The 22,898-nt window shown below is 44.3% G+C and overlaps 4 protein-coding genes across 4 annotated transcripts in view; 1 reads left to right on the forward strand and 3 right to left on the reverse strand.

The window, feature by feature from the left end:
* The window catches only part of LOC114770097 (major histocompatibility complex class I-related gene protein-like), a 74,037-nt gene that overhangs the window by 16,837 nt on the left and 34,302 nt on the right, over positions 1-22,898 (reverse strand). The gene's annotated exons all lie outside the window — the stretch shown is intronic.
* Positions 401-9,454, forward strand: LOC114770067 (death domain-associated protein 6-like). Its single transcript, XM_028963688.1, has 11 exons — positions 401-473; positions 1,326-1,563; positions 1,663-2,040; positions 2,848-2,979; positions 3,836-3,952; positions 4,038-4,269; positions 4,888-5,075; positions 6,493-6,643; positions 7,033-7,525; positions 7,834-7,951; positions 8,875-9,454. The coding sequence occupies exons 1-11, from the start codon at positions 415-417 to the stop codon at positions 8,929-8,931; spliced, it is 2,163 nt and encodes a 720-aa protein (XP_028819521.1). The 5' UTR covers positions 401-414; the 3' UTR covers positions 8,932-9,454.
* LOC114770071 (zinc finger and BTB domain-containing protein 22-like) lies at positions 10,028-14,441 on the reverse strand. Its single transcript, XM_028963697.1, has 3 exons — positions 14,217-14,441; positions 13,259-14,140; positions 10,028-12,300 (listed from the first exon to the last, which is right to left on the reverse strand). Exons 1-3 carry the CDS (start codon positions 14,397-14,399, stop codon positions 11,386-11,388), a joined length of 1,980 nt encoding a protein of 659 aa, XP_028819530.1. The 5' UTR covers positions 14,400-14,441; the 3' UTR covers positions 10,028-11,385.
* LOC114770077 (carboxy-terminal kinesin 2-like) lies at positions 16,088-22,126 on the reverse strand. Its single transcript, XM_028963708.1, has 17 exons — positions 22,058-22,126; positions 21,854-21,905; positions 21,603-21,683; positions 21,408-21,504; positions 21,275-21,328; positions 21,149-21,181; positions 20,878-21,076; positions 20,609-20,774; positions 20,120-20,287; positions 19,870-19,989; positions 18,786-19,070; positions 18,517-18,681; positions 17,027-17,165; positions 16,747-16,886; positions 16,599-16,672; positions 16,435-16,510; positions 16,088-16,292 (listed from the first exon to the last, which is right to left on the reverse strand). The coding sequence occupies exons 2-17, from the start codon at positions 21,863-21,865 to the stop codon at positions 16,248-16,250; spliced, it is 1,854 nt and encodes a 617-aa protein (XP_028819541.1). The 5' UTR covers positions 21,866-21,905; positions 22,058-22,126; the 3' UTR covers positions 16,088-16,247.

Here is a 22,898-nt window from a genome sequence, read left to right on the forward strand (position 1 = left end):
ACATTTCCCTTTATTCTATCTGGTGTACAAACATGGGAGCATGATGACAAGTTATATGATGACAAGTAATAATACCAATATTACTTTTTTGTACTGTTGTTTTTAGAATTAGCTTATTAAAATTGTATTTTCCATGTCACTGAATTCACATATTATAATAACCACATTAAAGTGAAGATTATTCCAAATGGATTAATCATCTAGCCTAATTTAACTGGTCAGTAAAAATATGCGCTGCTTTCTTTCGGTGATCATAACGACGAACGACCGATCAGTTTTGGTGACCGATCGGTTTGGTGACAAAGGAACAGTGGACAACACGAGGAAGCGGCTTCACGACACCGCCGAAGTAATCAAAGCACCGCGAGCCAATGGGCGGCGCTCTTACTGGAGACCAGCGAATCAGTGAGCCGGATGCTTCCGGGTTCCCTCTCGCGTTCACTGGTTCAAGTTGGAAGTCCTGCGTCAAGCTCGTAAGTTTCAGAAATTAAATTAAATGGTGCGTTAGAAGTGCTTTGCTTGGAGTATAAAACGTGTAAAATATTTCTGTTCGCTTGGGTTGGAATTAAGAGCGTCGCCTGAATTCAGAGTTCAGTGTTTATTCAAGGAAAGCTGTCGAATGAGCTAGTCTGCTAACCTACCTTGTGGTATATTTGTACCTTTATATACTGAAACACCGAAGATTAAACCATCACGCGAAGAGGCCAGATACTAAAACACAACCGCAGGGAGTTGTGTATTAACGGTACGGGGATTCGTTGCCCGAATACCGGTCGGCAGTCGCACAGTTTTCATTTTATTGACGAGAAATTGAAAAAACAACAATGATCGGTCGGTGGTTAAACTGACGCCGGACGATATTAGCAGCCCGGTCACCAGTTTACACCGACTAGATATACTACTGATAGAACGGCTACGGTCAGCTTCGGTTTTCAGTTCGCTTCGTTAGAAGAGGAACCCTACCAGTCGAAAAATAATTCACACCAATTCAAGAGAAGCCTATGGTTGCTGTGAAGAAACGTAGGACACAAATATTTCGTATTTATACAAAGACATTTGGTTCAATCAGATTCTTCAGAATTTCTGTATTTCTCACTTTTTGATCATAAGCAGCTTGTTGAGATGCTCTTTTACAGGAATGAAGGAACCAAGTGAAATAAAATAAGAGTGAAATACTATAATTAGAGTAAAAGTTCACTGATTTGAAGAGCCTTGTTTGAGTTTTAAATAACCGCTTTCTTCTTTTGATTCTTCAGTTTTGTTCTAAATTGGATGACTTGTGTATATCCTATTTGCATTTTCTTTTATCATTTCACCCGGAGCAGAAACGACCACGGAGTTGTGATCATGGACAGCATTGTGATCCTGGACGATGATGAGGAAGACGAGCATCTTCAGATGTCATCATCAGAGCCATCATCTTCCTCCTCTCTTCCCACTACCAGACGGATCACCTTAAACAGCCAGTTGCCCGCGCCCACCCATATCACCCAGTCTCCTTTCGCCTCGGCTAAAAAAAGTAGCTTTGTGCTGCAGAAGGAGATTGAGACCCTTTTTGCTGAGGTAGGAGAGCTTGCTAAATAAAGTACCTTTTATACTTTCTCACATTTTTACCATCCCGTATTTTCCTCTTTTGACCCCTGTGCTCTATTCCCAACTCAGTTTGTTAAATACTGCCAGCAACAGACCACGGACTGCCCCGAGGTCCTCACCTTCCTGGAGGCCAAGCACAAAAAGGCCACGCCGGAGTTCCTCTCCTCGGTGGAGTTCCGGAACACGCTGGGACGTTGCCTGACCAAGGCCCAGGAGAACAAGACAAAAACGTTCGTCTACATCAATGAGCTGTGCACCGTTCTCAAGCAGCACTCCACCAAGAGGAGGCTCTCCACACTAACGCCTGCAGCTGAGGAAGGGACGAAAAGGCCGATGAAGGAGGAAGAGGCCAACGCAATCGAGGCTCCATCTACCTCGGCACAGCCGGATGAGGACGGGGTTACGGGTGAGGAGGAAAAGAAAGTCAAAAAGGCATCCAGAAGACAGGTCAGTAAACTGTGCTCGTCCGTTACTTGTCTTGTGGATTTGTAAATGCAGAGCCTGAAATGTTTCTTATTGAACTCTTGCTCAGAGTCGCTGTACCTGTTTATGGGCTTAAAGGTCCCCTGACATGAAAATTTCATTTTGTGAGATTATTTAACATTTAATATGAGTTCCTCTAGCCTGTCTATGGCCCTGCAGTAGCTAGAAATGGCGATTAGTGTTAAGTGTGTTTTGGTCATTCTACAGCAGCTCAGATGGTCGGATCTGGAATTTGGCCCATTATGTCGTCATATTTTTTTTTCTGGGAAAAACTCAGACATGACTTCCTGTCTGCGCCAAACATTGTGGTTGGTGAATGGTGTTGATGGCATAATTTCTGTGAATGCCCGCTTACTTCTATAAGCCGCGCTCCTCCTCGTCCCACCTCTCTCCTCCTCATTTGCGTTTAAAGCTAGAGACACCAAAGCGGTGCGTCCTGGGGGAATCTCACTGTGGGACTGGATCAAAGTGGCTGTAATTCTGCAGCAAGGTTGGATTTTAGAAAGAGACTTCAGATACAGTATTAGGGGACCACTAAGACCAATATAAAAGCAAAAAAAACTTTTCATGTCAGGTGACCTTTAATTTAACCACTAACAGAATGTAAATTGGTGTGGTGCTTGAGTCTCATCTCCTTCCATCCACCTGAGTTCTCTTGGTGCATGATGGGTATCTCAGTAAAGAACCTGTTTATGTACTTTTTTTTTACATTGTCTTTTGAATCACATCATCTTTTCTCATATTTTTTTGTTTTTTGTTGTGGTCTTTCAGATAGCGTATCTGGAGAACCTGTTGAAGGTGTATGATGAGGAGATTCATCGTCTACAGAAGAAGGAGCTCAGTCTGGATGAGCTGGGTGAGGAGGATTCAAGCTACATCCAGGAGCACAAACTCAAACGGAAGGTCAGGAATCTCAGCCATGCATTTCCAACCACATTTCAGCGTGTCTCAGAATTAAACTATTTGAACTGTTTTACTCTCTCATGGCACACCTGCAGCAAAATTGCTCTTTCGTTTTCCATCTTTTCGCACCTCCAAAGTTTTTCTTCAAAAATGTGTTCAACCGAATCTGTCTCTCACGCACACAGTTTCTGTTTCTTTTTCTCAGCGTACCTGCTTACAGTTTCTCTTTCTCTCATTCCCGTTCTTACTTTCTGTTTTTCCATTCCAGCTCTACCAGAATAAACTCCTTATGAATTCGCCCAACAAAATTCTTCATCTTTTCACCAATTCCACACATATAACATTATTACCCCTGACCGGTGACATAAGACTGATTACCTCATTACAGTGGCTAGACCGTGAAGTCAGGGATGAAGTGTAGCATTGAGCAACCTGTGATTTGCATCTCCAGAGCTGCAATTATTGGTCAGGACTTGCAAAACAAAGTAGACCAAAGAAGGCGTGAAGGCTGGACTATCATCTGATCCAGTAGAAGAGCGAGTGTTGTTGGCCGTAAAGGTGCATGCTGGTTCTGATAGAAAGCTGTCAGAACACACAGTGAATCAAATGATGGTTCTGCGTAGCTGCAGGCCTGTCGGGGTGGCCATGCAATCCTGGATCAACATGTGGGTGGCCTCGTGGGTAAGGAAACCAGAGGGTTGCTGGTTCAGATCCCAAGCCGCTGAGGTGCCACTGAGCAAAGTACCGTCCCCTCACACACTGCTCACCAAGGACACATTTCATTGTGTCACCATGTTCTGTGCTTCACAATGACAATTTCCCTAATTAATTTCTTCATTTGTTTGGCTACATACAGATGATGAAGATCTATGATAAGCTCTGTGAGCTGAAAGGGTGCAGCACTCTGACTGGCAGAGTCATTGAGCAGCGGATTGTGTTCAAGGGATCACGCCACCCTGTCATCAACAAGAAGGTATGACGAGTTAAAACATTTCTGTCTGTTTTTGATGACACTGTATTAGAAAGAGTCCCTAATGTAGAAATGTTTTTTCCCGCAGATTGAGCATTTTATCAACCGCCCCGATTTAAAGGAAAACCCACCAGATTTTCGGGACATAATGCAGCTGGTGCAGCGCACCAACCAGCGCCACAATCTGCTGCTCACCCCAAACCAGGTGAGGCAGACAGCGCAGGAAGCCTTCCAGGAGACGGGCAACCTTCTGCAGGAGCGGCGTCACCTGGACCTGGTGTACAACTTTGGCTCCCGCCTTACCGACAGCTACAGTCAGAGTAAGGGCGCTTACATAGTGAGGCGCATTCGTACCGGATATGGATACGAGGCGACACACGGAAGCGGGTGCTTCTGATGACAGCGGTACCAGTGCTTCAGCTGCACTCTGTGGAGATTCAGTATTTTTGAGCAATTGCTCGTTTGTCACCACGTAGACGAGATATTTTCAGGAGGAATGGAGGCTGCAATGCATCGTGTAGTGACATTGAACATTACATTCAACAAAAGGTGCAAACAAGCAACACAGTGAAGTACAGTGGCATTCAGTGAGGTGTAAGAAACTTCTAATAAAGAACAATAAATAAACGCCACTCCATTACCAACCTTATATTGCACAGGTTGGATGTAGAATTGAAGACCAGTGAATTCCAGTTTTTGTCTACATAGTAGTGCAATTGAGTATTTAAGTAAATCGTACCCTGTAGTCAACCCTGCAGCATGAGGAATAGGTCCAACTGGTGGTATAAATGAGAGCTTTTTCATGACTGTTGTCACTCATTCATTCAGAATATTTATTTGGCAGCTTTATTAATATCTTTACTCTACAAATGCAGTAATAATACCAGTGCTCATTCGGAGAAGTAGTTGACTGGTTGTCTGTGATTTTGCCCCTTTAGCCTCCGACCCTGCCATTGCTGACCTGTCCTTACGTCAAACGCTGCAGAAGAACAGGCAGGTGGCCATCACTGGCCTGGATGAAGTAATCACCAAATACGCAAAGCAACAGGATGACATTGAGGAGGAAGAGAGGAAGAAACGACAAAAGGCATTAGAGAAAAAAAAGCAGGAAGAGAACAAGAACGTGGTGAGAGAGTGACTACTTTTAATTTTGTGCGATGCGCGTTTGCTCCGACTCATGAACATGGACACACACTGGATCTTGTTCTTTCACCCGGTCTCCCTGTTTTTAACCTGGAGGTTTGTGACACGGTCTTTTCTGACCATAGCCCTGTAATATTTGATGTTGTTCTTGCCTACACTACAGCGAAACCTTGCGCTACTGTTCGGCGGCGTTGTGTGTTTTTAACTCCTCTACCGGAGATGAGCTCTTGGTTTTATTCAACCTGCCAGACTGTACTGGACACCATCAAAAACCCTGCAGCCTGAAATCAAATCTGAGCCTTGGCTGAACGATAGGACGTGAATGTCGACGTGCCAAGCATAAATGGAAAAGAGGACAATGTGTCTTTTCAAAGATTAAAGGACTGCTGGCATCTTTTTCAGACGGCCATAAAAAAGAAGCTAGAAGAATGTTCTTGTCATTGTTATTTAATTATAACAATCCTAAGGTTTCATTTAGGATCATTAACTCTGTCTTTGGGGCTTCAAGAACACAGAGTTCTGAACTTTCTTTTACTGCCTGTGAGATCTTCCTGCTCTTTTTCCATTGAGAGTCTCTTCTAGTAGGGCATTTATTTCTTCTGTTGCTCATGGCCCTTCTGTGTCTGGTTCCTGCTCCAGCAAAAATATTTTAGAGGTTTGTCAGTCCCTTTTAGGTCTTTACACAGCTCTGAATTGGTGCTTTAAAATTTTTAACAATATATTTATTACTGTACTTTTAGATTTGACTACGGCTTTTGATACAGTGGGTCATTTTATTTTCATGTTTCATGGAGCAGTGGGTGGGCATCAGGGTTCAAGTCTTTGTGTGAAGGATTGAACTTTCTGTGTCAGCTTGGGTGACCATGTGTCTCCCTCTGCTCCCCTTCTGTATGGTTTCCCCCAGGGCTCCGTTTTAAGTCCTTTCTTTTATTCCTACTCCTGCTTGGGTCTATACTTGGTATAGCATTCCAATGCTATGCAGATGACTGTCAGATCTATGTCTCTTTAAACTAAAATGTCTTGAAGACTTACGGGCCTGGCTGTCTTATAACTTAAAATGTAATGATGATAAGACAGAGGTAATTGTTTGGGTGTTCCACTGTGACCTCCAAACTAGAGTTAGGCTCTTTAGCTCAATATATTAGGCCTACAGTCACAAATTTAATGGTAAAGGTGGATGCTGACCTTAAGTTTGACTGCCAAATTGACAGCCTTACAAGCCTAGTCATACCTTATTTTATGATTTTAGTTTTTTCTGTATATATTTTCTCTCTCTTTCAATTCGTTGTACAGCACTTTGGGTCCTAGGACTGAATGTTAAAGTGTTTTATTAATAAAGTTGGTTGGTACTGTGGTGTGTGTGAACTGTGTGAACTTAGGGGCTTTCTTTTCTCAAATAGGACACCTCAAACACAGCAGAAGAGCCAAATGCAGAAAAAGGATCTGATGAAGATGGGAATGATGATGGAGAGGAAGACGAGGAAGATGATGTGTCCTCTGACCCTGATATTGAAGAAGAGATCGAGGCCAGCAAAGCCCAGGAGGGACCGGGTAAGAAATACCTGCAGATGGAGCAATTCAAGTCTCACCAAACAATCAAGAAAATTCCCAAAGATCATTTATGCTCACTTTGCTTCCCTCGTCCAGTCTGCAGATGCATTACTAGTTGTCTCTAGGGTTAAAAAGTTTTTTTTGTTTTTTTTTTAAACTGTTGAACACAATTAAAAACAGTGAGATATCATGCAATGTTTGAGGCTCTTCAAGACAGTGACTGTGTGATGACAGCAGATCACATTCTTGGCTTAGACAGCGGGGATGGTTGAACATGTGTAGGCTAATTTTTGACTTGATATATGCTGTGATTTGTTCAGTTAACCCACCTTCCCCAGGCTCTCGTGGAATTTAATTACTTTTCTGTTTTATTCCATTTCTTTCCCCAGACGTTGAAGGGGATGATGATGATGATGATGATAAGGATGACGAGACAAATGTCTCTGACAGTCAGATTGAAGAAAACGGGGACTTAACGTCAGTAAAATCCTCTAACCAGGATGAAGACGACAAGGAGGAAGATGAGGAAAGAGAAGGGGAGCCTGAGGATATGTACATGACCAGAAACACTATTGTAGTTGAGGCTATGATACACAAAGCACCCCAAAACACCTCCATTTCAGACAGCCCCAGTCAGTCTGAAAACGACAGCAACTCCTGTGTCTCCAGCCACCCCACTGTCAGCAGTCACACTGAGCCAATCACAACCAATCTGGACTCTTTGCCACCATCGCCTGTGGTGGTCTCGACCTATCAGGACACATCAGTACCATCACCATGTGATGAAGAGAACAACAAATCCCAGCGCTTATGCAGAAAACGCAAGGGAAGAATTACCAGCTCTGAAATGACTGACAAGAAGAGGCATAAACACAGCAGCAGGTAGAACATTTTAATCATTATTACCAACTAGCCACCCATCTCAAGTGGTCAGTTTGCCCAAACTACCAGTCATCTACAAGAGTGAGATCTAGATTTACAGCATTTATCAGACGCCCTTATCCAGAGCGACAGTAGTTACAGTGGTGCTGGTGGTCTACTGTGCTTTACTTCTATCATGGTCAGCATTTAGGATTTTCAGTCATTTGTGCTAGAGTTGATTTTGGACCAGATAAGTTCTAAAGCTTGATGTGTTTAGACCCTTGCATAAAAGTGTTCAACCAATGGAATTATTGGAAACTTCCCTGCAGTGACTCTGTGGGTGTGAGCGTGGCTAGCAGCCCCCTGCAGGCAGATTCAACCTCCGAGGACCCAGCATTGCAGATAGTCAGCAGCTCCCAGTCAACTCCGCCACCCAAGAAGAATAAGGTGAGTTCATAAATAAGAGTTTCAGGCATGGTTCAGTTAATTTATATACATGGTGGGGAGTAAATCACAATCAAACTATTTGAATGGTGTTCAGAATTCTGCCATATACACTTACACATATACACCCATAAAAAGAGGTTTGGTCACACTAATAAAAAAAATGTATTTGCAAATTACTGAACAGAAATATGAGTCAAGTGCTTTTGTATTTTTAACAAGATAGAATGTTTTTCAAATACAAAAAATACGTAGTGCAAATCTTGAAACTGCATACAAACTGGAATCCATGCGCTCTTGCAAATAACAACTTGCAAATACAAGTTCAGACTTGCACACACAAATCATTTTGGCACCAACTTGCATAGCGCTGGCAGAAAAATATTTGCTGGCATACCCACCAATCTGATTGGCTAGGAAATTAATCAATCCCAAAGCTGCAGGTAAGGTAACTACCAATCCTGGCAACTGACTAAGCACAACATTACGGCAAGATGTCGAGTAGTGAGGCAGGCGAGTTCTGTTTTAATCAGAACTCCCAGACTACCGACCACTTGCCATCAACATTACACCATCTGGCCGTAATGTTGTGCTCTGGCGCCCTCGGCGTCTTCTGCGCCAGGATTGGTCGCGCAAGTCTGAATTTGCACTCGCAGGTTGGTATTTACAAGAGTGCTTGGATTCCTGAACACAGTTTCAAGATTTGCACCTCATATTTTGTAATGGTAAAAAAAAAAAAGATTAAAAATACAGATCGCTTGAGGCGTATTTCTGTTCAGCATTTTGCAAACACAAACTGTTTTCAATGCAAGCAAACGTCTTTTTATGGGTGTAAAGTGAAAAGTACACATACAAGTATAAATGCCTCAATTCTGGCCCCATAGAGGTGGAATGAAGAGAATTCTTTCTAACGCTTAATTCCACAGGTGAACAAGTCAACCCAATATGAACCAGAAGTGATCATCCTCTCAGATTCGGATTGATTCCGAGGCTGTCACCAGATCTGGGCAGGACCGCATCATGCTCAGCGCCCATATGGGCCTGCTGTTGCTCTCCAGTGCCTGCCAGCGAGGACATTTAAAGACTCCATACAGCGTTAATGTAAGAGCTTCTGAGAACCGCTCAGTGGTCGGGGCTACTCTCAACGCTATGCTGTACCTGGATTAAAAATGGTACAGAAGGGAGTTTTTATGTTTTTTTCCACCCACTTTGTAGTATTTTATATTTTTTTATTGAGTGAATAGGTTTGGGTGCACCTTGTACAAGTTTGAGCGCAAATAGCAATTCTCATCCAGGTTCAATAAAATCTTGTTTTATTTTATGGGTACCTTTAGGCATCTTGTTCAAGAAATTGCGAAGACTTGCCATTTCAGTGTTTTAGTTCAAAATGTGTATGTTTGTGTACCTCATCATGAGTTTTGCACAAGGCTCAGGGATAACATGCAGGTCTATCTTATTTTGTCTGAGATACAAAAAATTGATTTATAAAGTTCTTATTATTTAAAATGCATTGATCTCCATGATTTCACATCCAGACACTTTAAGCCCGTGCTGTACATTGGTTGAATCTGTATTGGTTTATACAGATTTTGGTATCAGGAATGTTGATTAAAAACAGTGAAAAAGACCACAAGCATGAAGGACTTTACGAATGAACACGACCATATATTTCCTAAATGTAGGAATATGCAATATTGTAAGATTGCATTGTCACCATATGAACCAGCAAGCTCAAGGTTGGAGGCAGCGATCTATCCAAATTAGCTGACGTTGCTGTTCTTTAAAAAAAGAACATCTGTTTAATAGCCGTAGAGGTAATAAACATCGATTACCTGACATCACACATTCACAATCGGCCGCTGCAACCTGCTGTTTCCTTAAATGACCCTGAACAGCAACTCAGGATTGGTAAGGTATTCCTTGTTATAAAATGCCACACTTGCTCAGAATCTTTTCTGATTATCGGAAAAAAAAAAAGTCCATTCAGTGCTTGCCCAACGTTTAAATTGTGGCCAAGTGAGCGTCCTGTGTGTGTGTGAATGGATTTGTGGCCCTCTGCTTCACAAAATGCACCACACGGATAACAAGGTCATATTTATTTCTTACTCTGATGTTACATTGACGACATTAGTGAGTAATACATCGATACATTATTTGCATTATTGGCAATCACTTGAACCCATATCAGATTTTTTTTTTTTCCTGAAAAATATGTAATTATATTTTACCACACCATTTCCTTACAACATGTACCATTAGGTTCTTTTTTTTTTTTTTTCTTTTTTTCAAATGATGGAAGTAGTTTGTTGACTAACTGTTGCACAAATCAGTGCAGTCAAGTGAGGTTGTCTGAGATTCGGTAAAGACTCCATTTTGCACCTAAAATGAAATTACGTTGAACGTGAGGTATCAGATATTTATTGTTCAGCCTGTCTAATATGGAGTGATACTCTTTGGTATCACCACAACGTGAGCAATTTATACTCAATCAAGAGCATATATTACTGTTAAATACTCTAAACTACACTCAAAACTTAAATATATGATTCTGCTTTTCTTTTTCTTTAAAAATTATATAAGAGCAACCAGATACCAGCATACAAAGCAAAAATCAGCCACCATATACCCTAAAAGAAAATAAAAACTGATTTCATGTTTTGGAGCTTAATTATGTAATCCCCCCAACAAAAATGGGTTCTGTTCTAGTGGCAGACACATTCGGTGCCTTCCAAACACTTCCTCTAAAGCAAAAGTGTCCTCAAACATATATATTTTTTTCCAAGTGGCAATTTCTTTTGTGGACCTTGTCTTTCCTTCACAGAAGGTAAACCCACTTTCAGCAGTCAAAACTTGTGTGAACTGTACATCCCATTCTGAATTCTGCAATCGTTCACTTTTTTTTTTACTGAAAGATAAATTTAATGTTATCATGTAGGCCAGATTGCAATTACATTGCCAATTTTAATGTGATTTTTGGCACATACACCACCGTGGCGGCTACGGTGGAATCTCGTAGGGAGTCGCCCACCTTTGCCTTCGCGCCTGCTTTTAACCCCCCCCAAATGCCAATAATATAGTTGTACATCGATATGCAAGTGTCACAAGACGATGGCACTAAAAAGGGAAAGTCGGCACATCTGTGAGGAACCGCAGCCCTCGAACAGTCAGTGAGGGTTATGGACCAATGAGAAGAAGGAATTCGCTATAGCAGCCTAATCTACACGGCACAGCAGCGAAGGCCACCGGCTCTGTATTCATATGCTGTACAAGTGGTGGGTAAAAGCAGCGGCTTCACGTTTTTTGGGGGCTCCCGGGGGCTCCGTTTTTTTGGTATTTTCGCTTGACGCTCACTACGGCCAGTCGGTAAAGTGTCTCCATGATATGAACTGTACGTCTGGTCCCTTGAGCTTTTTCCCAGGTGAGGGTCCTGGCTCCGTCTAAGTGATGCTGCTCTCGCCTACGCTCACCTCACACACTTCGTCCTCGCACCCACCTCGATTGACACCCAGACCAAAAACCCCCGAGCCCACGTTCTGGGCGGGGCCGGCGACGGCGACGCCGCTCGCGCTGGAATGGTGTGGCGACAGAATGCCACTTTTCACTGGGACGCTGGCAGAGAGGCCGTTCCTGGGGCCAAAATTTCCTTGGCTGGCCTCGCCCTGGGGCTGAAGGTGGTGCGACGGGGACAGCACGGTCCCGTCGGAGCCGTCGCTGCCGCTGCCGGAGCCTCCGGCCCGCCTCTCGCAGTGCGAGCGGTGCCTCATGAAGCTGTCGCGCCACATGAACTTCTTCCCGCAGCCGTGGCAGTCGTACGGCTTCAGGCCCGTGTGCGTCTTCATGTGCTCCGTCAGGTGGTGCTTCATCTTGAACTTCTTGGCGCACACCGGGCAGTGGAAGGGCCTGAGGTCCAGGTGCATGTTGATGTGCCGATCCCGCATGCTCTTGTGGGTGAAGGTCTTCCCGCAGTGGCACATGAACACCTTGCCGGCACCCCCCACCCCGGCCGCGTCCAAGCCCTCCAGGCTCCCGCTCAGGCCCCCCGGGCCCGACAGGTGGACCGCTCCGTGTTCCAGGCTGGGCCCTTTCAGGGACGAGGCGGACATGCCGCCGGCGAGCCCCAGCGGGGACGAGGAGTCCAGGGCGGCCTGGCTGTACAGCAGGATCTGGTTCCCCTGCATGTCCAGGGGGAAGAGTTGGGCCCTGGCTGCCGCGGGCTGAACCGGGCCCAGCAAGGCGGACACGGCCCTGCCGCCGCTCTGACCGGCGCTGTCCAGGGCGTGCTGCTGAGGTGCTTGGTCCATGAGGGCACTTTCAAACTTGAGGTAGTCTTCAGAAGACTGGCAGTAATCGACCTAGAAAGGATGGTGAATTTTTTATTAGTTCGTACGAAAAAAATCAGACGGCCCGGCTTAATAAATAAATCAAGTTATTTCTGTACTTTACTGGAGCTGCAGCCAAAAAAAAATGGTTTAAAGTTTCAAATGAATTTTTTTTAATGGTTTCAGAGTTTATTCTGTTGCCATGGTTACAGCCAATTACCATCTTGAAAGGGATACGCTTCCAAAACTGTAAGTCAAGGAAAACCAGGATTTTAAAAATTACATTTCATCACTAGTGTGAAAACTACATTTTGGAATGAATAACGGAAAGAACGGAAACGGAAAGAAAAGAAACGGAACGGTAACGGAAAGAAAGAAAATAAACAATTTCAAATGTTCTGAAGTGAAAATGTCATTTTCTATTCCAAATAAATCATTGCAATTAACTGTTCAAATATTTCTGATATTAATCTGATATGAAACCCCACTTACAACCATCGTGTCCCTGAGAAGGACACCTAACCCTGAGTGTCTCCAGAAGGGGACTGTCCCTGTGACTACTGATTGTAAGTCGCTCTGGATAAGGGCGTCTGGGAAATACTGTAAATGTAAATGATAATTGCACCTTACAGATTTTGCGTCATCGCCCCATATTACAAAGGACTGTTAAGATATATAATCTTTCATAACATTACCTGTCCACAACGGTCCTATATTAAATAAATTACTGATATACTGCTTAAAGGGGGGTGGGTGGGTGGGATGGAGTCTTTTTTAATTAGATGAGGCGGCTTCACAACACTGGAATCAATGGGAAACATTCAGTTTTCATCTGTGGACCAAAGTGGCTAATTTCCTATGTTTCTGGGTTATTATTCTCTTAACCAGCATTCAGGCCACAGACCTGTTCTGCAGAAACAAAGAACCATATTTAATCATTTTAATATGGAATGATTTTTGAAACACGCCTGAAATAAGATAAAAGACTGACCTGCGCCTCCATGTCCGCTTCAGATCGGCTGCTTAGGTCTTCTGAAAGGGTCCTGACGTTAGAAATGTTAAATGTCCGCTCCTTGTCCCGTTCTCGCTCCATCTCCACCTCCCTTTCTTCCTCTTCGTCGCCACCTTCCTCCCCTGACACCACGATCAGCTCGTCCTCTGGGCTGCGCTCGGTCTTCACCACCACCCACTGTTTCCTCGGCATGATGCTGGGCTGGCTGTAGGTCGGCCTCTTCTGCGGCGGCGAGGAGTCCCCGTCCTGATAGGACGAGACCCCGAAGCTGTCGCTGACCCCGACCTCCTGGTCCGACGCCGAACTCGTCTTCTTCCTCCTGCCGCTTCCTCGCTCGTGTTTCCTGTGGTACAGGAGCTCCTCGTCCTCGTCCTCCTCATCCTCTTCGATCAGGAAGGCCTCCTCTCCACCGGACGGCGTGCAGTAGTTTGGGGTGGAGTTCACGGCCCCCTCCCCGCCCGCCCCCGCGCCCACCGAGCCCCCGAAGCTGGCGTCTCGCGGGCTGAAATAGTTGGTGCTGCTGGGAGACTGGCTCTCGCTGACGGGGGGACGGCTGGGGGCCTGGGACGCCGCATGGGCGTCGCCGCCCGCCGCCGCGGCACCGGCGCCTCCGGGCGGATTGTCCTGGCCGGCCCGGGCGCCCTGAGCGGCGGCGGGTCCCGCCCTGCCCTCCTTCAGGAGCTCGGTGCACTTGTCCACGATGTGCCACATTTGCAGCACGCTGCCGACGGTGAGGTAGTTGACGATGTCGTCGCGGAGCATCCGCAGTTGTCCCGTGTACGCGCAGCTGAGGACGCTTTCAAAGGCCAGCGGGTCCATTACCGCAGGGATGGACACGGTGGACATGTTCTTCAGGAGGACCTGGCATGTAAAGAATAAAAATAAAAAAAACAATACTGAACTTTTATCTTGGACACACACACACACACACACACACCTGGTCGTGGAAGTAGGGGGACGACGCCGCCAGCACACAGCGGTGGGCCTTGAACACCTGGCCCTGCACGTGAATGGCGAGGTCGCACAGGCGACCCTCCTCCCGCTGCCGGTTCAGGCCGTCCAGCACCGACGCCTGGATGGCGGGGAAGCTGACCTGCACGACCGGGCCGCCCTGCTCCATTCCTGCACACTGCGGACACACAAGACTCTTCAACACGGACCATCATCTTCCTCCAAACACGCAGTCAATACCACCGAACTGAATAACTAACATTAACAATTAATCATAAAAAAAAAAAAAACACTCAACAGGTCCAGACACACAGAGTTGAATTATTTAAAAAGGTTTTAAAGGAGTATTATCAGGCCACAGCTCCCTGTCTGCGGCCACCGTCATCACTTCAGCCCGACTTGCCCAACACGCCGCTCGGCGAAAACCGGACAGCCAGCCTTCTTTTTTAGTAAAACGACAAAATAGGGTTTTTATTTGACACAAAGGCTACACGTGATAAATATGGCCCCGGGCAGGAGGCGACCTGGCTGGTGAGCAAAGGTAAAGTGCGTCCCGTCACGTCGTCCCCGGGACGGACGAAGCGCCTGACGTCGCCTGTTCTAAAACGGAGGGGGAAAAGCGCGTTTTTCGGGTGGCCTCGTCCTGCGTGATATTCTCCACTCGTGGCGGTGTTTGTCGGGAGCAGCTAGCGGGCTAACAGCTGTTAGCCGCGTTAGCAGCCAGCGAGCCTTCACTCGGCCCCGCGTCGCGGGATCTTTTTTTTTTTTTTATTTATAACCCGCATGCGGCTCACCGTGTAAACCCCCCCGTTATCTGGACTCTAACGGCGGGTCGCGTCGTTCCGTGGAGCGCCGGCCTCGCCCATCGCTTCGGGAGTTCTGGTCCGCTCGCTTCCCCCGGTTCTGTCTCAGCACCAGCCGCGCCGCCGCCCGTCGCCTTTAACAGGCGACAGACGGAGCAGGTTCGCCGACAGAAATGACGGCGGGCTGCCAGGTACCGGCGAACGTTCGGAGAACGTTAAAGGAACGGGTTTTTAAACCAACGGGGTCATGTAAGGCGAGAGTCTTTACACACTTTTTTCCCCCTGAAATATTTACTAAACGCGAACTTTACTGCAGACCACATGCATTATGAAATACATGGATGAAAGATCTAAACTTGTTCCTCCAAACGCGCCAGTACAAACCATGGCTCGGGGATTTATACACATTAAATACATGATTCAAACTAAGCATGAAGACTCTAATTACAGATGAATCCATTTAGTTATTTAATCGATCCCGGTACTTATACACGTCACTGGAATAAAAGCCACGAAGCTGTTACTGCACGTTACATTTTACAAGAAATTAAAAATATTAATAAATTTATAATATATCGGATTCAATGAATTCAAAAATCTTCTCAACATGTTCACGGTTAAGAAACGTCTGAGATGTCAGATGCAATTAATATACCTTACAAAACACTCACACTGACCACCAGGTGGCGCCATTCTATAAGGCGCATGTGGATGATAATCAAAAACAAAATTCACGTCGATGATGATATTTGACGGCTGCTGTATTTTAACCAAACCTGCTTGTATTTTGTGCTAAATCGGTTCGCCCCACCCTGAATGTCCGTAGTTTGAATGTGGATTTTAAGCGCCCAAATAAAACCACAAAAGGCACAGTGGAAAGACAACAAATTTATTGTACATATTTTTACTATAGGACGTACCAGAGTTACTATAGAAAATGTGACAATTGCGACCACAGTATCTCTCCCTCTAAAAGAAATGATATTTAGAGAAAAGTAAAAGATTAAATATTTCAGATTTGAATAAATCAGTGTAAAAAAAAAAAAAACCCGAGAAGAAACTGGAAAATATATGATTGCTCAAATGGAATTAAAACCTGCAGTACGAATGGCCTGGTAAAGAGATCTACTGGTTTTATTATAACAAACCAGTGTAAAAGCTTTTTTAAAAAAATCAGTACATAATGCCCAGCCTTCAGGTACATAGACTTCAACTTATTTTCGATTCGCAGAAGCAGTCCCAATAACACAGTCGTTCACCTGCAACAAAACGTACAAGTAAGCAACCATGAAAAAACACAAATCATTAAAGTTGTGAAAAATCATAAAAAATGTATGCTTTTAAAAAAACATACATATTTTAAGTTATTATAATAATTGTATGGGACTATATAGCACTGACCTTACTAGCGAACCTCAGCGAGTTCAGGGACTCAGAAAAGCTCTCTGCTTCTGGAGCAATGTTAACAAACATAAGCCTAGAAAGAAAGAAAGAAATTCTGTTAATTCACATGTCTTATAGAGGGGGGGGGGAGAGAAAATTACTTAGAAAAGGGCATAACCTACGTTTTGCTGTTGCCGCCAAGACAGTTCTGTAGTAGGTAGGTCAGTTTGGAGTTGCGATATGGAATAAAGTTTTCCTGAAATAAATTAAGAAAAGGTCAGAAATGCAGCACTACAGACAAAGAACAGGGTTGCTTTTTGTTGAACTGACCTTGTTGGCCAGGGCAGAAATGACGATGCCCAGGTTGGTAAGGGAAGAATTGATGGCGGTCATTTCTTTGAAACGATCTCCCTGGGACTGGCTCTTCTGCACTCGCTCACTACCAGCCAGGTCCACCAGACACAGAGAGGCTGATTGGTCAAGGGGAGAGAAAAGATAATAAATCCATTATGACCAACCATAAGAGCTGAATTTAGACACTGCAATAAACACTGATTACTGCACATCAATTCTGCAAACTTACATATGTTACATGTTCTGTAAGACTTACATTTGCACTTTGTATCTCTGTCCAAGTTCTCGCCCTCAATATCAAGCTGGAAAACCGAGTGGGACCGAGATGAGTGGTCATTCATGTTGGTCCTGGCTGTAGAACGGTTTTGATTGGCCAACAGGATGAGGTTGCAGACCTGTAATAAAAGATTCCACTTTTAATATTTGCATTTTGTCTTATTTATTAAAAGGTCCCCTTTACACATGAAGATTAATTAACATTAATACGAGTTCCCCTAGACTGTCTATGGTCTTGCAGTGGCTAGAAATAGCGATAAGTTTAAATAGTGCTTTCATCATTCTGCTTCGCCGTTCAGAGAGCGGCAGCTCAGACTGTTGTTTCTCGTGCTTTTTCCACCCAGAGAATGTCCCACCCGTCACCGAAAAAAGGAACTCCACCAACCGTCATGGCATCCAAACATACAAAGCATTGCAGTTGGATGTAAAAATTAGCACAAATGTTTTTTTGTTTTTTAGTTCACGCAATGAAGAACCAGTGGTACATTCCCCACTCAGCTTTTATAGGCCTCTCTGCGCCTCATTGGCAGTGGTGGCCTAGTGATGCATTGGTGGCGGTTAAGGAAGCGGCCCCGTAATCAGAATGTTGCCGGTTCGAATACCGATCCGCCAAGGTGCCAGTGAGCAAAGTACAGTCTCCACACACTGCTCCCCGGGCGCCTGTTATGGCTGCCCACTGCTCACCGAGGGTGATGGTTAAAAGCAGAGGACACATTTTGATGTGTCACAGTGTGCTGTGCTGCAGTGTTTCACAATGACAATCACTTCACTTTTCACAATTCTGCACCACGGCTGAATTTCGGAAAGAGACTTCAGATACAGTATTAAGGGACCAATAAAACAGATACAAAAAGCAAAAAATAATCATAATAGGCGCCCTTTAAAACAGACATAAAATACCCCAGTTTATTCAATTCATAACTACTGGTACAGTCAGGCAGACAGTAGCGCAATGTCCTGTACCAGCAGACTTCTACTGTAGATGAGTCTGGAAGAGTCCAGTGGTTCCTCATCTGATGTCCTGACAGAAAATCAATAAATGTCGGTTTTTGGCATGCTTGTGGTTAAGTTAACTAGAGCACTTATCATACCGACAAGTACCATTAGCAGTAGCAGTGCCAGTACTAAATGTGGTAGTGGTAGTAGCCTAGTGGGTAACACACTCGCCTGTGAACCAGAAGACCCAGGTTCAATCCCCTCTTACAACCACTGTGTCCCTGAGCAAGACACTTAACCCCGAGTGTCTCCAGGGGGGGACTGTCCCTGTAACTAATGATTGTAAGTCCCTCTGGATAAGCGTCTGATAAATGCTGTAAATGTAAATGTGTCAGTTTCCTGCCCAGTTCTACACTAAAAGAGAATTTCAGTTCTTCAAGTTCTTCAGTCAAAAACTCTTTTTAGTTTAGGACTTAATCCTTGAACAGGAAACAGACCCAAAATATTTGACCACAAAGAGGATTCCTCCCTCACCTCATCCTCTGAAACAACTTTCTGGTAGGTCAGATTGGAGACGGAGATCTCAGAGTTGGGATTCTTCCTGATTTCATGCTCCGGCCTCTTGCTGGGCTTGCCTTTGTACAGCAGGTCCCTCAGGGTCTCATTGTAGATCTCCACAAAGCTGGCAGTGAATGTATACTACAGAAACAGATATTAAAAACGCTCAGAAAACATTCTGAAGGTGGAATCTTGAAAGAGCACTAACCCCATTATATGGGGGAAAAAAAGCTGTAACTGTGTACCTCCCAGCCCTGCTCCTTGAGGATCTTTGCAGCTTTAAAAATCTGTTGAACAGCACGTGGGATGACCCCATGCATCTCATCCATTTCCCCGCCCTCCATGGTGAAGGTCTTCCCGCTGCCTGTCTGGCCGTAGGCAAAGCAGCACACATTATATCCATCCAAAGCTGACTGGACCAGGAGGGAAATCTCCTCAAAGACGTCCTTCTGGCTGGAACATGGCCCAAAGACGCGGTCAAAGCTGAAGTTGTAGCTTTTGTGAGTATCACCAGAACGACCTGTGTGGGACTTTGGTGGAAAAGGACAATGAGACGCACTTACAGTGGCAAAAAAAAATACAGTACAGGCCAAAAGTTTGGACACACCTTCTCGTTCAATGTGTTATCTTTATTTTCATGACCATTTACGTTGGTAGATTCTCACTGAAGACATCAAAACTATGAATGAACACGTGGAGTTATGTACTCAACAGAAAGTGGAGACCTGGCCTCCACAGTCACCGGACCTGAACCCAATCCAGATGGTTTGGGGTGAGCTGGACCGCAGAGTGAAGGCAAAGGGGCCAACAAGTGCTAAACACCTCTGGGAACTCCTTCAAGACTGTTGGAGAACCATTTCAGGTGACGACCTCTTGAAGCTCATCGAGAGAATGCCAAGAGTGTGCAAAGCAGTAATCAGAGCAAAGGGCGGCTAGTTTGAAGAAACTAGAACCCACAAGGGTAGGATTAGTTTTCAGTTATTTCACCTACATAACTCCACATGTGTTCATTCATAGTTTTGATGCCTTCAGTGAGAATCTACCAATGTAAATGGTCATGAAAATAAAGAAAACACAATGAATGAGAAGGTGTCCAAACTTTTGGCCTGTACTGTATTTCCTATCACTGTGACTAACATTTCAGTGGGAACCTTCTGTTTCATTTATGTTACTGAAGGTTCTAATTCCAAAATTTGATGCAAAACTAAGGAAATACTAATATGCTACTGTTCCAATTGAGTGCAAAGAAAGAGGCTGGACTGTGAATTAAAGCCACGCAATATAAAACACAAGGTCTGTTTTTAACGAAATGATCCAACTTATTCATACCTCCTCAGTCTTGGCCAGGATGAGAGCCTTGTCATCGTGGGCCGGTAGTTGGATGTGTGGGATGTCAGACTGGTTACCAGTGAGGAGAGGACGAACCCTGCAGAAAACTCTGATGTTTCCCTGCAAACAATATGAACAATGGCAGACAAATTGCTTTAAATATAAAAGCAATCTTCGCTGAAACTGAGAAAATATAAAAAATAAAAAAATAAAATGGGATAAGAGTCTGGCTTCCTCTAGCAAACCTTACTTTCAGCTCCTGTATAATGTTGTGGAGCCTTCGTCTTTCCATCTCCCCGCAGTGGATGTCATTGCTCTGCTGAGCCACTGTTTCCTCAAGCCTTTTCACTGTCTCCTGGGTTTCATGCAGGTTCTCCTGACACCGATCCAGTGCAGAGGTCTGGATGGACAGTTGTGTCTGAAGACAACACAAATGATTAATATTAACTCAATAACGAATAAGATCTAAATGGGGCCTTTCGAACAACATACATACAACAACATTCATATTTTACAAATACGCCAATTATCAGGCACCCTTATCCTGAACAACTTACAGCCAGTAGTGACAGGGACATTCCCCCTGGAGACACTGGAGGGTTAAGTGTCTTGCTCAGGGTCACAGCGGTAGTAAGTGGGGTTTGAGCGTCTTACCCGCTTGGCTACTACCACCCATACAAATGCAACATTATAACAATTCATTCATAGTTTGCAATAAGGCAGAGAGAGGGATCTGTACCTGCACACTACGAAGCTCCAGTTCTAAACTGTCCCTCAGTCCAAGCAGAACCTTCCGCTCCTCTGTGACAGCGTTCAGGTCTTTCTCCAGAACACTTCTTTGCTGAGAAACCTGTTCGAGTTGTTCTCGCACAGTAGACAGGGCAGCCAACTCCTCTTCACACTTGCTACAACATATATATAAAAAAAACGAAAGCAGTTTGTAGAACGGATCACCACCACAGCGAATAGCTGAGAATAAGAGACATTGCAGGGTGGCCGGGTATTCACCTCAGCTCCTGTTTCAGCTGTCGGTTCTCTTTCTGCAGTTCAGTCTCGCGATGCTGCGCTTTGGCGACAGAATCCTTCAGGCCTGCATTTTCCTGGTTGACGGACTTCATACGGCTCTGGTAGGTCTGAACTTTGACCTCCATGTCACTCACTTTGCCTTTCAAGTCCCATCCAGGCCTCCGAGATGCCCCCATGCCCACTGGAATTAGTCACAGTTATGATTTCAAAGCCTGTTTCAAACTTTTATGCAGATGCACAAATATGGTCCTACCTTTGGCAACAGCTGCAACGGGTTTCTGGACACCTAAAAATGTTAAATACAATAATTTGCATCCAGCGTGGAACAACTAGTAAAAGCTGCTGAAATCAATCAATCAAAAAACATTGAAAGACTTACCTTTAGCAGGGACCGCAGCCACAGTCGCTGCACTAGTGGCACGTCCATATGTACCTGTACATGACAGTAAAGTGGTTCAAATAAAGTGGTCTTCCTCATATTTCAACTTGATTAGTGGATGGGGAGCACTTACCCACTCGCTTTGCTGCCTCCGGCCTCTTTGTTATGCCGGCCACGGAGGCTGCTGGCTTCACTTTTTGGATCTCTGGCTCAACTTTACGTATTTTCTTCTGAAGACAGAGAGGGGAAAAAATCATCTAAAATCAATACATGTAAATACACAGATGTCATCTAAACCTTCTGGCAAGAAGCCCATGCACAGCCATACCTGTGCAGGCGGAGGCTCACTATCAGTGCTGCTGGTGAGTGCTCGTTTCATAGAAATGACAGGCAAACGTGAAGCGGTGTTCTGATGGGAATGGGAATATAATGATGATGATAACTTTAACAATGCGGTAAACACGATTTGCTGCAGGCGTGACAGAAATGCAATGCATTATTGGGAAAAAAACGATGTTTGTGAACTTTTTTTTCATTATTATTTAATAAAATAGAAGAGCCGAGAGCAGAGCCACTCACCTCCTTATTCATTTCTCCTGAGGGTACTTTGACCAGTTTTACAGAAACAGACCTGGCAAAACGAGAAATTACCGATGTGGGAAGTTAGCTAATGTTGCTAACGTACCACCGAGCATCACAGCCTAGACGTCTAAGTAAAATAGTTAATTAAACTAGTTTGTACCCATTTTAAAACCCTTTTACTAGTAGATTCAATATACTCACCAACCATTAGACTCCCGGCCACGTCTAAACAAAAAAGTAAAACCACCAACACAAGACGCCTCCCGTCTGTAGGTTTGAATTTCAAACTGAATATCTTTTACCGCTGAGAAATCTCATTGGACATCAGATGGCCAATAGCAGAGTAGAATTGCCGACGGGGGTGTGGCTAATCCTGTCTTTTGTTTCGACCGGTGCGAGCGATGTTAATCCACCAGGGGTCAGTGTTGTGCAATGTCTGTATTAGTGGGTCCGTTTAAATCGTTTATTTTGGTCGGATATAGATTGAGCGTTTGACATTTTCTAATATATATAATATACAATTAACAAAAATCCGCATTCATTTGCAATAATATAATCATGTCCAAATACTATAAAAACGTATAGGCATGAGCAATAATAGATCAAAAAATGCACCATTGTCGTAATGATTTTAATTAATTACATTAAATTATTGCAATTATTCAAAAATAAGATCACAAAATATTAATGTTGTTCTCTAGAAATAATACTGACACCCAAGAAAGGAAAAAAGAAACATGTTCAGACCACAACTCGGTACCATTGTGTCTCTGAGCAAGACAATCAGTGTCTCCAGGAGTACTGTCCCTGTAACTATTGATTGTAAATCGATCTGGATTAGAACGTCTAATAAATGCCATAAATGTACACAGATAGGAAAAATAAATAAAGGCACATTTCCTTCCAAGGACAATATTATAGATTTATAAGCAGGTCAATGTAATTCAGTTTAATGTAAACTAGAAAGTTCAGTGGAGACACGTGTTATTGTAGGACGACTTTGCACACCTGACCATCATTACAAAATACTGAAGCGCTCAAG

The sequence above is a fragment of the Denticeps clupeoides genome, chromosome 20 (assembly GCF_900700375.1).
Source record: "Denticeps clupeoides chromosome 20, fDenClu1.1, whole genome shotgun sequence".
In the NCBI taxonomy this organism is placed as follows: domain Eukaryota; kingdom Metazoa; phylum Chordata; class Actinopteri; order Clupeiformes; family Denticipitidae; genus Denticeps; species Denticeps clupeoides.